This window comes from Pseudonaja textilis, chromosome 6, assembly GCF_049901715.1.
Source record: "Pseudonaja textilis isolate UNSWEBS1 chromosome 6, rPseTex1.2, whole genome shotgun sequence".
NCBI classification, from domain to species: Eukaryota; Metazoa; Chordata; class Lepidosauria; order Squamata; family Elapidae; genus Pseudonaja; species Pseudonaja textilis.
The window spans coordinates 6,102,360-6,114,580 of NC_141995.1; the positions used below are offsets into that span (position 1 = coordinate 6,102,360).

The 12,221-nt window shown below is 51.6% G+C and overlaps 1 protein-coding gene across 3 annotated transcripts in view; it reads right to left on the reverse strand.

Moving 5' to 3' along the window:
* SFXN5 (sideroflexin 5) overlaps window positions 1-10,772 on the reverse strand; it is a 69,555-nt gene extending 58,783 nt beyond the window's left edge. For all 3 annotated transcript variants that reach the window (XM_087935731.1, XM_026717139.2, XM_087935733.1), the window contains exons 1-2: window positions 10,660-10,772; window positions 3,397-3,465 (exon numbers count right to left, since the gene is read on the reverse strand). In XM_087935731.1, coding sequence (XP_087791857.1) covers window positions 3,397-3,465; window positions 10,660-10,716 — 126 coding nt within the window. In that variant the 5' untranslated portion in view covers window positions 10,717-10,772. The remainder of the gene's footprint in view (window positions 1-3,396; window positions 3,466-10,659) is intronic.
* Between the last annotated feature and the right edge of the window lie 1,449 nt (window positions 10,773-12,221).

Here is a 12,221-nt window from a genome sequence, read left to right on the forward strand (position 1 = left end):
AAAACCCTCTTTTCTCACACTCTAGGTGTTAGTGCTCTCTTTTTTGCAGTGACCAATTTCTAGAGGCCTCCAAGAAGGTTGCCAGATTCCTATCAGGATTAAGACTTAACAGTCATTTCATCCATTCCTTCCATTATTGTCTTTTAACTCTCTGTCTATATCACAGGTGGGGAACTTTGGCCCTTTTATGGCTGGCTCAGGAGTTCTGGGAGTTGAAGTCCACAGGTCATAAAAGGGCCAAAGTTCCCCAACCCTACAAGGGTCTTCAAACTTGGCAAGTTTTAAGACTTGTCGATTTCAACTCCCAGAATTCCTGAGCTAACATGACTGGAGGAGGAATTCTGGGAGTTGAAGTCCATAAGTCTTAAAGTTGTCAAGTTTGAAGACCCCTGGTCTATCATCTATGTCTGTCTGTCTGTCTGTCGTCTCCCCATCCATCCATCCCTATCCATCTATCTATCTATCCATCCATCCATCCCTATCCATCCATCCATCCATCCATCCATCCATCCATCATCTTTCACAAGGGTCTTCAAACTTGGCAAGTTTCAGACTTATGGACTTCAAGTCCCAGAATTCCTGAGCTAACATGACTGGAAGAGGAATTCTGGGCGTTGAAGTCCACAAGTCTTAAAGCAGCCAAGTTTGAAGACCCTTGTTCTAGGTCTTTCCTCATGTGCGTAACACAACATTGCCTCGTTGGTTGTGGTGTGTCAGTCCAGGGTAGTGATTAGCTTTTGTTGTAATTCTTCAAAGGATACATCAAACCCTGGTGCACTTTTCAGGCTGAATTCATCTGCCTTGGGCAGTATGAGGCTCCAAAGAGTGGCAACTACATAGAGTAAACACACCCAGGGGGTACAAAAACAGGCACTGAACGGCCAATTGGGATGTGTGGGGTAGCTGGGGGTATATGTGTGGAGAGATGAGGGGCACCAGGGTGAGTCTTGCTGGGGCTTAATCCCTGGTGGGTCTGGGTAGTCCTCTACAGTAGGGGTCTCCAACCTTGGCAACTTTAAGACTTGTGGACTTCAACTCCCAGGATTCTAGCAAAGCTGGCTGAGAAATCCAGGAAGTTGGAAGTCCACAAGTCTTAAAGTTGCCAAGGTTGGAGACCCCTGCTCTATGGTGACAGGATGCTACCTTCAGCTGGAGAGTTGTGGCTCAAGCAGGGCTATCTCCCTCTTGTAAGAACACACTCACTCTCTCTCTCTCTCACACACACACACACACAAGAGCTACATAACAACCCTCCCCAGGTGCCCACCTTCTCCGCCCTCCCATTCTGTTGACTTAATTCTCTTTTTTTTGTCCCTTTTGCTCACAAACAAACACACATACACACACTTAAAAAACATTGTGGGGAGCAAAATGGGATCTCTGACTGGTCTCCAAGTATGTCACACTTTTCACCAGGGACTGTGAGGTGCAAGAAATTAATAGGAGATAAATAAGTGCAGAGAACAAACTGATAATGAAGGGCAGAAATTAAGTGTGCTTTGGGGGGTAATTAACTGCTTGCCCTCCTTAAAGTATGGTAGTAATCAAGTCCAAATATACTTATGCATATATTAGTAGGTTAGCACCATTAGACATTTAAACCTTGCACAAAATGTTGATGTGGCTAATTATTTGGGAGGCCCCACCACACGCATGCAGAGAGATTTCATCATTCCTAGTTCCCAATCCGTTTCATGCCGAACCAGAGAAAATGCATCAAACTATTTAACAATATGGATATTTTTAAGTGCTAATTTGCATAGTGAGCCACAGAATTCCTGCTCTGCAAAAGGAATTCCCCACCGTTTCCCCCATCCCTCCCACCAAGGGGCCTGCAGCAGCTTCCTCCAGGGAGATGCCCCAGGAATTGAGGACTCCCGGGGTTCCTCGTGAACCCCTGCTTCCTTGGCTGGGACTCTGAAGTCCCAGAGTCCCTTTTTGAATGAGCCCACTCCCACCCTCTGGGCAAGGGCCAAGACTGACTCAAAATGGCCGACAGAGAGAGATCCACCAAGGGTCAGGTCACTCGGAGGAAGGAGGGGTTAAGGGACCCCCATTTGGAACAGGCTAGTCCAGGGGGAAACTGCCACCTCCTCCTGCCCACAGGAGCAGGTAAGACTAAGCTGAGCTTTGCAGAAGTTGGCAGTCAAGGCTGTCTTCCTTGGAAAATATTGGCAGTGGCCCCTGGCCTCTGCTGTCTTAGACACGAGAGGGTTAATTCAAAGTGAAAACTAGTTTAATTATTATTATTTACTAGCTCGATACCTGAGCTTCACTACAAAACTATATGATCGAGCTTAGTTTTGGGGAAGGAAAATAAGGGGTGGGGGGGAATTCTGCCTCTGCCTACCAGCATCCATCGGTATTTATCCGGCTAGCATCCTGTTAGTGTGTGAGAGTTGAGGTCTGTTTGGAAACTGTGTGAGCAAGAAGGAGACAGCAAGGAGCCTGGGCGTGGCTTAGCTCAACTGTTCTGTACTAAAGCTGGTTGCTGCTGTGAAACTAAAACGGAAACTCCTCTCCTCTGCTTGTGTTTTGCCTTTGGAACAGATTTCTTTTCAGGTGGGGAGGGGGAGTAGAACTCCTTAGCATCAGAGCGTGTTAATAATAATATGCAAAATACTAATGCTCTGATGGTCATTTCGAAAAATCCTTTCTTGTTGAGCAGCTAGAAGCCAAGAGGAACATAGGTGCCGAATTTCAAGTTTGTAGGCTTTAAGGTTCTGGAGATTTTGTGACGATGCGTGAGGAGTCTTTTGCTTTTATATATAAAGAAGATAGAAGGAGATTAAATTTATTTGCCGGGCAGTGCATAATAGATTTGAGAAGGGAGTCCTGGGGGGGAGGGCAAGAGGGGTGCCCTAGCAAAGCAACCAGGAGCTGGTGCAGAAGAACCTCATCCATGGAGTCTGCTAGTCCCCCCACTTAAAAAGGGAGCATTTGGGAGGAGAGGAGGCAAAGGGGCCTTCCTCCAAGGAAGGGATGGGAACCCCCATGCCCAGTCAGAGCAGCCCCACCCATTCTGGGGAGAAAACTCAGCTCCCCAGTCCCAATTGTTTGTGTGGGGGGGTGTTGCTAGGAACAAGGCAGGGGCCGGAGCCTTGCAAGGGGACCGGATGACAGATGGCTGGGAAGGCCGAAAGGGAGCAGGGAGGAAGTCCAGCCAGAGAAAATCCCAAGGCAGAAAAAGGCCATTTGCGGCCCTTCAGACTCTGCCAGAATCCGCACGGAGAGCAGCTCGAACTGCCCAGGAAGGCAATCAACTCGATCTCAACTCGAGCATTGAACTGGATCTGTTTATCTGAGCGGGATTTTTTGCAAAGAGAAAACCGCCCAGGAGGGAAACGCTCTTGGTTTCAGGCGAGACGAGGGCCCGAGCAGGGACAGAGAGGCTACCTTTGTGACGAAGAGTGTGCGGGGGTCAATAATGTCCAGGAAGTGTCTCAATCTGCCGTAAAACGAGCCCTGTGAGGAGACAGAAGCAGCGGTCAGAATTCTGGCACTTAACCCCATTTAAACCATGAGTCTTGAGTCAAACTTCCAAAGCTTCAAAAGGATTTATTGGGAGTTAACATGTCCGGCACTGCCTGGGTGTAGCTGACTCTGAGACACATCATTCATAGTCACTCTTCACCCTGGTTTTTCTCCCCACCCCCTGGATGTATCATAATCCATATTCTCCAATGGGACACATCCATAGCCAAGAGTCATCCATCATACTCTCCAGTTAGAATTTTGCATGGCAGAAACTTCAGTCACCTGGAAACTATCTTTGAAAACATTTAGGGAATGCACTTCTGTTTTTGCAACCTGCTGCATTGCTCCCCCCTCCCTTTTTGTTATCAACTCTAAAAAGAAATATTTTATGAGGTGACAGCAGTGGCATCAGGACCAGAGGGCCACCCATCCTCAAGACCCTCCTTCCTGCTCTGACCCAGGGACCCCTGGCAGCCTGCCGCCTCTTCTCCAATGCAAAAAGCACCTGTGGCCCCCACAGAAGAGCCCAGACCACCAAAGCTCTTCATGCCAAAAGGCCCGGGGCTCCAAGGCCCCTTCCTCACTGCTGAGGCTATAAGTGCAGGTGCCATTTGGGGCCCAGCTTCAACCCCCCCCGCCCCATATTACTGGTGACCAGGGGTTCCTGGGAGGTCTCGGGTGACCCCTCTGGTCCCTCAGTGTGGGGGACACAGCTCCCTAAGATTCCTTTTTGTTCCAGACACTGAGTTCAGCACAGAGGCCACTCTGGGGGCGTTCCTACTGCCCCAAACCAGGATATTTGGGGGGTGGGGGTGACTTCAAGCCCCCACTTTTGAACCTGAACCTCTCAGACCTTTGTAAACAGCCGTGGCCTCGGTCAAGAAACTCGGACACTGCCAGGGACGGCATCTCAAAGAGCTGAGGTTGGCGCTTTGGAAGGAAAGCGGGAATTGCCCTCCGCCCAGCACACTGGATCTTCCCCTCCTCTTCAGAGGCAGCCTGAGCAATGGGGACCCTTCCATGGAGACCCCGAGAAGCCCCCCATATCCCCTCCAGCAGTGGCACAGCAGAGGGCGAGGCCCCCGTGGTTGCTGGCCATAGAGCTGCCCTCTTCTGTGCCTCTGGAGCAGGAATTGGGATTGTCTGTCTGGCGAAGGCTGCTCTGCTCCACAAGCCATGGAAATAGCCTTGTCTGTGCTTGGATTCTGAAGCAGGAACACATCAGGCGGCCCCACGCAACGGGCCCTAGTTAGACAGCCCTCGGCCGTCCCTGGGGCACCCAGACACTTCACATCTCCCTGGTGCAATAGCTGCTCCGGAGGGGCTCCTCAGAATCCACACCAGCATTGCCAACGGAGGTCGGCACCCCCTGCCCACCTGTGTGCATCGCACAACCCTGACTTCCCGGGAGCCTTGCTCAGGGGGGCACTGCAGACGCAAGCCCTTCCACCAGTCCTCCCTGCAGGAACCTCAGCCCACCCCAAGACCCAGTGGTGTATGAACCATTAAGCAGACTAAGCACGGGCTTAGGGCACCAGGTCCGAAGGGGGCATCACGAAGTTGAGAAAAGGGCTTCATTTGTACAGTATGTGGTTGTGGTTCGCCGGCAGACAGTGCAGATGGCAGCGGAAAGGGACAGTGGGGAAGAAAGGGGACCAGTCCAGGAGTCTGGAGAGGACTCGGACGATCCAGGGATGGGGCCAGGACTATCTGGGAGTGGGGTGCTGCCTTTGGAGTCTGGCAGCAGCGAGGCAGAGGAACAAGGGGAGCCTGTTCCCAGTGCGCGTATGCACAGAGCTGCTAGAAGGCGAGAGCAGCTGAAACAAAAGGGGCAACTCGGGAGAAAAGCTGGGAGGTGATTGCCCCTCCCATAAGGGATAAAAGTCAGGCCTCAATGACGAAACCTTTGCAGGAAGTAAAGTAGTTTGATCGGTTCTGAGTCCTCCTTGAAGCTCTGTGTACTTCGGTTGGTTTCTTTTATAGTTATTTGGATACTTCTGTTTTTGGCCACATTCCACAGAACTGAAAGGTGGTGTGCTTATCTTGGGGAACTGTTTTAAGGTTAGTTCTGGATGGGAATGGAAAGAAATCCCCCGTGTTGCAATAAAATACGTTTTGCTTTTAAAACAAGCTTGCGGTTAATTACGTTTGACGGAGCCTGGGTCAGAACAGGCAGCAAGATTTGTCAGTGCTTTAGGGCACCAGTAAGCCTTAATCCTCCACTGCCGAGACCCCCGTCCTGGAAGGGCTCCATGACGGACCCTTTCTAGCAGAGCGTCCTTGCACCCCCAAACCCAGGCAGGTGCCCATCCCGTCCCGTGGGGCACTTCAAAGTGGCCATTCACAGCCCGCCCCTTAATGAAGCGAGCTCAGAGGAATTCATCCCTCCCAGGCCCTGCCCAAGCCCAAAGAGTTTGAAGAAAAACTCCCATTAATCAGCTCTGGGGGGAGAAAAAAATACAACATTTTTTTTTAATTGGTGCAGAACACCTCCAGCTTCTCCCTCTCACATGGCTTGGCTCACTTACAAAAGAATCAAAACCAATTAAGCAAATCTTTTCATAAAATAAATTAGTTCTGGGCAGAGACACAGCAGAAAACAAAAGCAGCCGCTCTCGTTAGCTCAACGAACCAGACAGCTGGCCCGGCTCCCCTCGCCTGGGCCATGCCTGCTACGCTGGCAGACCGTCTCAGAACCGGCTCCGTGGACCCAGACGGTGGATCCTCAGAGAACGAACGTCGCTGTCAGCAAGAGACGGCCACGCTCTTCTGGGCTCTTCCGACTCTAAGCGGTTTCTCCAGCAAATGCCAGAGGAATCAAAAGCCGCCATTATCTCCCTCTCAGACCTCCTTGAAGGGTTGGCCATTAGTAGCCGGGCCACTTCCCCGCCTGCCCAGGGACCCCAAGATGAATTCCCACCATCTTTCACTTCTTCTCTCCTCTTTTTCTCACCCAAATATTTAAAACAGGGTTTGGATGGTTCGTTCCTGAATTTGGGGGGAAATGAGCCCCCTTTTCTAAGGCTTGGGACAATATCAGGTCTTCTCCATTCTTCTGGCGTTTCCTGTGGACCTCCCAGCACTGTCAAAGGCTACGGATGATGTTCCTGAGATCACACGGGCTGCTTCCTTCCACAGCCTACAACAGAGGTCTCCAAACTTGGCAACTTTTAAGACTTGTGGGTTTCAATTCCCAAAATTCCTGAGTTAACATGACTGGAGGAGGAATTCCGGGAGTTGAAGTCCATAAGTCTTAAACGTTGCCAAGTTTGAAGACCCCTAGTCTTATCATCTATCTGTCTGTCTTTTATCTACTGTCTCCCCATCCATCCATCCATCCATCCATCCACCCATCCTTATCTATCTATCTGTCTGTCTGTCTGTCTGTCTATCTATCTATCATCCATCCATCACAAGGGTCTTCAAACTTGGCCAGTTTAAGACTTGTGGACTTCAACTCCCAGAATTCCTGAGCTAACATGACTGGAGGAGGAATTCTGGGAGTTGAAGTCCATAAGTCTTAAAAGTTGCCAAGTTGGAAGACCCCTAGTCTTAATATCTGTCTGTCTTCTATCTATCGTCTTCCCATCTATCCACCCATCCCTATCTATGTATCCATCTATCCATCTATCCATCTATGTATCTATCTATCTATGTATCTATCTATCTATGTATCTATCTATCTATGTATCTATCTATCTATCTATCTATCTATCTATCTATCTATCTATCTATCTATCTATCTATCTATCTATCTATCTATCATCCATCCATCCATCACAAGGGTCTTCAAACTTGGCCAGTTTAAGACTTGTGGACTTCAACTCCCAGAATTCCTGAGCTAACATGACTGGAGGAGGAATTCTGGGAGATGAAGTCCACAAGTCTTAAAAGTTGCCAAGTTTGGGGACCCCTGGTCTAGGAAGCAACCCATCGGAGGCCTGAAGTCATTCAAAGCAGCTGCTCTCCCCTCCCCACTGCCTTGTCCAGGTTGATCTCCCTGGACCTCTGCTCCCCACAGAGACCCTCCCGGCAAGTCGGGCTCCTTTTCCTTCTGCAAAAAGACTGGTGCAAAACAGCCATTAAGTCTTCCAGTCACCCCCGCCCTCCTCTCCAAACGGTAGACCCTCTGCTTCCTTCACCTCTGTTGCTCCACGCATACCCAAAGAACCTTCGTTGTTGTTCATCGCCCATGCTGACCCTTTGCCTCCCTGACTCCATCCGGGCAGCCTCGGGTTATTTGCTGGTGTTCTGCTTTCTCTACGGGTCCCCTTCCCATTGGAGCCCTTTTCTGAGTCCACCAGAGAGCTCTTGGTGCAACTAGGGTGGCCTCATTGGGGAGGATTCCCATTTTGGTTTCTCTTTGGAATTGACTGGGTTTTGGCTTTAAGGATCTTATTTTTTCAGGTTTCCCAACTCTCCCCAACTGTTTTTAACCCCCAGGTTCCTTCATCCATGGAATCCTGCCTGGTTTGGTCTCCACTCTCTCGAAATCTAAAGCAGGAATCTGCAATCTCATGTTCTCCTTGCCTGGAAGGTGATGGGACCCTGGGGTGGGATTCAAATTTTGTAACAACCGGTTCTGTGGGCGTGGCTAGGTGGGCATGGCCGTATGACTGGGTGGGCGTGGCTTTTTTTTTTTTTTTTGGCAGCACCCCCCTGCCCTCCATTTTTGGGCCTCCTTGGCCTTAGGGAAGCCTCCGGCTGGGGGGGGCGTTTTTGTCCCTAGAGGCTTCCCTGGGGCCCAGGAAGGTAAAAAACGGAGCGCCAAGGGGCCGGGGTGCAGCGCACAGACATCCCGTGTGCCCATTTTTGCCTCCTGGGCAAAGCTGGGGATGGATGGATGGATAGGTAGGTAGGTAGGTAGGTTAGATAATGGGTGGGTGGGTGGATGAATGGATGGATGGGGAGATGATAGACAAACAGACAGACAGATGCTAGATCAGGGGTCTTCAGTCTTGGCAAGCTTAAGACTGGTGGACTTCAACTCCCAGAATTCCTCCTCCAGTCATGTTAGCTCAGGAATTCTGGGACTTGAAGTCCACCAATCTTAAACTTGCCACGTTTGAAGACCTTGTGATAAATGATGGACGGACGGATGGACAGATCGAGAGATAGATGATAGATAGATGGATGGATGAATAGATAGATAGATAGATAGATAGATAGATAGATAGATAGATAGATAGATAGATATAGATAGACAGACAGACAGACAGACAGCGAGGCGGATCCCGGCACAGCTGATCATCAGAAAAGCTGATCCTCGGGAATGGGAAAAAAGAGAAAGAAATACCTTAAGGAGTGACTGGGCGGAGGAGAATGCAGTCAGCGATGTTGGGCATGCGCGATAAGGACTGGGTGGGGAGGGGGGGTGGGGTGGGCAGAGAGAGGCGGGGCCAGCCAGGGGTACGATTTGCAGGTTCTCCGAACTGCGCAGAATCATAACAACCAGTTCTATAGAACTGGTCCAAACCGGTAGAATCCCATCCCTGGGTGGACTCCCCTGCTCAAGCCCACCCCCCTAAAGACACAAGCTCCATTGCCGCAGGTCAATGCTTCTCTGGGGTACCTGGAGCCTTCTGTGCTCCTCCTCCCCAAATTTCCACGCACCCTCTAACCCTTTTACTGGGGCTGCAGGCTCCCCAAAGCTGCTCCCCCCACTTGGACAAGAGCAGCAATCCTGGAGTGAAAGAGGATGCCAGAAAGATGGGGTAAAAATAGGGAAATCTTCTGTTTGGCTCCCGGGCCAAACTCTGCCTATTCTTCCTGTTCGCTCCCTTGGTGACGTGAGTCAGCCCAGCAAGACCCCCAAAGGGGGCATGAGCCCCCTCCAAGAGGACCACCAGCCCCCTTTTCAGCAAAAGGAGCAAAACAGCCTTGAGGAGGAAGCACAGACTGCACCTCCCAGACACTTCAGAGAGTTCAAGGTCTGGAGGAAACGCCCAGGTAAGTTTTTTTATTTTCCCACTCTTGTTATTACCTGGGCAGGTAGAAGCCGGAAGGCAATTCTGCACTGGCAAGCAAAGTCCAAGGTTTAGTGATATTTATGGTGGCTGAACTTTGGATACAATCCGTGGCAAACCAACTGGGCTACTTCTTGGGTGGAGGGGGGGAGAAGTAGGACACAAGGTATCCCTTCCAGTGAAGAGGACCTGCTGCCAAGGCCAGGGTCCAGCAGAAAGCAAAGCAAGACACTGGTTCTGCCTCTCAGAATGGCAGACATTACCCAATGGCAGATCGGGGACCCCCCACACACACACCCCAAGCAGCCTGGAATACACCTCCCACCCACCCACCCTGCAAGCAGGGCACCTTCGCTCCCAAAAGGCTGGCCCTGCCAGGCAGGAAGACCCAGGCAGGCCCCTGGTCAGGTGGCAGAGGGAGGAGGAGGAGGAGGAGGAAGGGCTCCTTGGGCTGAAACTGGCCCCATCCTTGCAAAGGATTCGGCTGCCCCAGAAGCTGCCCCCCCATATGGCCAAGGATCCTGGGGGGCTCTGAGCTCGGGAGAGAAGGGGAGAACCTGGGGGGATGCAACTTCCTCCCTGCAAAGGGGAGAGGGATTCAGGGCCGGGAGGGGAGCCGGCTGCTCTGCCTTCCTCGGGCAGCAGCAGCGCTCCCCGACCCTTTCTGCAGCTTTGCCAAGGGAGCAATGCCCAGATTAAGAGCCCGGCCCGGCTTTGAGCAGCGCGGGCTCTGAGCTGCAGCTCCGACTGCGGCTTCCCCACTTGCCCGCCAGCCCTCTCCGCCCTGCTGGGTAAAGGGGGTGGGCAGCTCCCACGGCCCCCCCTCTCGCAGGGGAGGTTGCCCCCAAACCCTGGCACAGCTACCACCGGCTGCCCTGCCTCTTCTAGAGACGCACCCTGCACCCCCTCTCGTTCTAGGGGCTGCAGCGCCCACTTCCTCTAAGACCCCCCCGCACCGAAATTCGAACTCGCCACCAAAGGAGCAAAACCAGTGCCAATCAAAAGCCCTTCCCTGCATCCAGAAAAGGGCGGGAATTCCAGAAGGAGAGCGACAGCGGCGGCGCCCAATCAGCGGGAGGCCTGGCGGCGCGGGGGCGGGAGTCGCTCTTCCCCGGCAGCGGAGCCCCTACCCCTCCCGGCGAGGGACGGCCGAGCGCCCGCCCGCCCGGCACGGCGCCCCCTCCCCGATGCCAGCGCGCGCAGCCCCGCAGCCCACCTGCTCGAAGCGGGGCTTCCCCAGCTGGAAGGCCGGGTACCCCGCACTCTCCGCCATCCCCGCTCGGCGCCACTTTCGCGTGAGAAGTGCACCTCGCAGCCTGGCTCCGCCCCCAGCCCCGCCTCCGCGCCCCCGATTGGCTGAGGTGCACCGCAGCTCGCGCGGAGCCTGCTGGGGCTCGTAGTTTCCTCGGGCGCCGCAAGGGCCGGGCGCGGCCCCGCCCCCTCCGCGACAGGGGAGACTTGGGAAGCGTAGTTCTCCGCACGGGGCGGGAGCGCGCCGACCCTCCGCACCTTCCCCAAGCAGGAGCCCCGCGGGCGCAGGGACTGAGGAACTACGGCCCTTTCATAATTTGAGGACTTCCTATAATTCCCAGGAATTCCGGGGCCATAAAAGGTTCCCCACCCCTGCAATAGCTCAACCAGCAGGGAATCCTGGGAATTGGTCGCTCTCCGTGCTCTAACTTTTATTAAAGATTATTTTAAAGAACTAATACTAATGTAAAGTAAGGAAGAAAAAGCAAAAAGTGCAAGAAAAGAAAAACCTTTGGGGAAAAAGTAGCTTCTGGTATTCTTCATATCACTTTTACTTACTGATTAAGAGTTGGAAGGGACCTTGTAGGTCATCTAGTCCAACCCCCAGCCCAAGCAGGAGACCGTACACCCATTTCTAACAGATGGCAGTCCAGGTTAACTTCTCTAAAATTATTGCTCTTGTTCTATAATTCATCCTAAACCTCTATCACCAGTCTCTTTTTTTCATTTTTACACCAAGTCTGTAAGTGTAAATAACACTTCTTCTCTAATCAAAGAAGCCAGTTTACCCATCTCGGGGAGATCTGCCCAATTTCACCAGTCCTGGAGGGCAGTGCCAGATCTTCCCATTTCCGTGCATATAATCTTCTCTCTGGGGCAGGGGTCCCCAAACTTGGCAACTTTGAGAGGACTTTGTGGACTTCAACTCCCAGAATTATTCACAATAAGTAACTAAAAGGACACTTCTTCTAACAAATCCCTTATATCAGGGGTCTCCAAACTTGGCAGCTTTAAGACTTGTGGAGCTTTGCTGGCTGGAGAATTCTGGGAGTTGAAGTCCACAAGTCTTCAAGTGGCCAAGTTTGGAGACCTCTGCTCCAGGGCAACCATATATTGAGATAATCGTCCATGACTCTTTTCTAAACTATGTGTCCATCAAATATCCTATAAGTCCTGGTTTCAATTTAATGTTGATCTTTTGTATCAATATTCTGTATTCAAACTATGTATCTTCCAGTATTTCTTTAGCGATTTTTTTACAAGGCCACCAAGCGTGATACAATGTTCCTTCTAGTTCATATTTCTGGCATAAACCTCTAGTGCAGAGGTCTCGTTCCTGCGGCCCGCGGGCCAACTGCGGCCCGCAGGACGATATCCTGTGGCCCCCACCGTGATATGAAAGTATAACATTAGTGTATCATATAAATATAAAGTATAATATTATGCAGCCCAGCTTCACCCAGACTCTGCCTTCAGCAGCCCCCAAGTAAATTGTGTTTGAGACTCCTGCTCTAGTGGCTTCGTGCA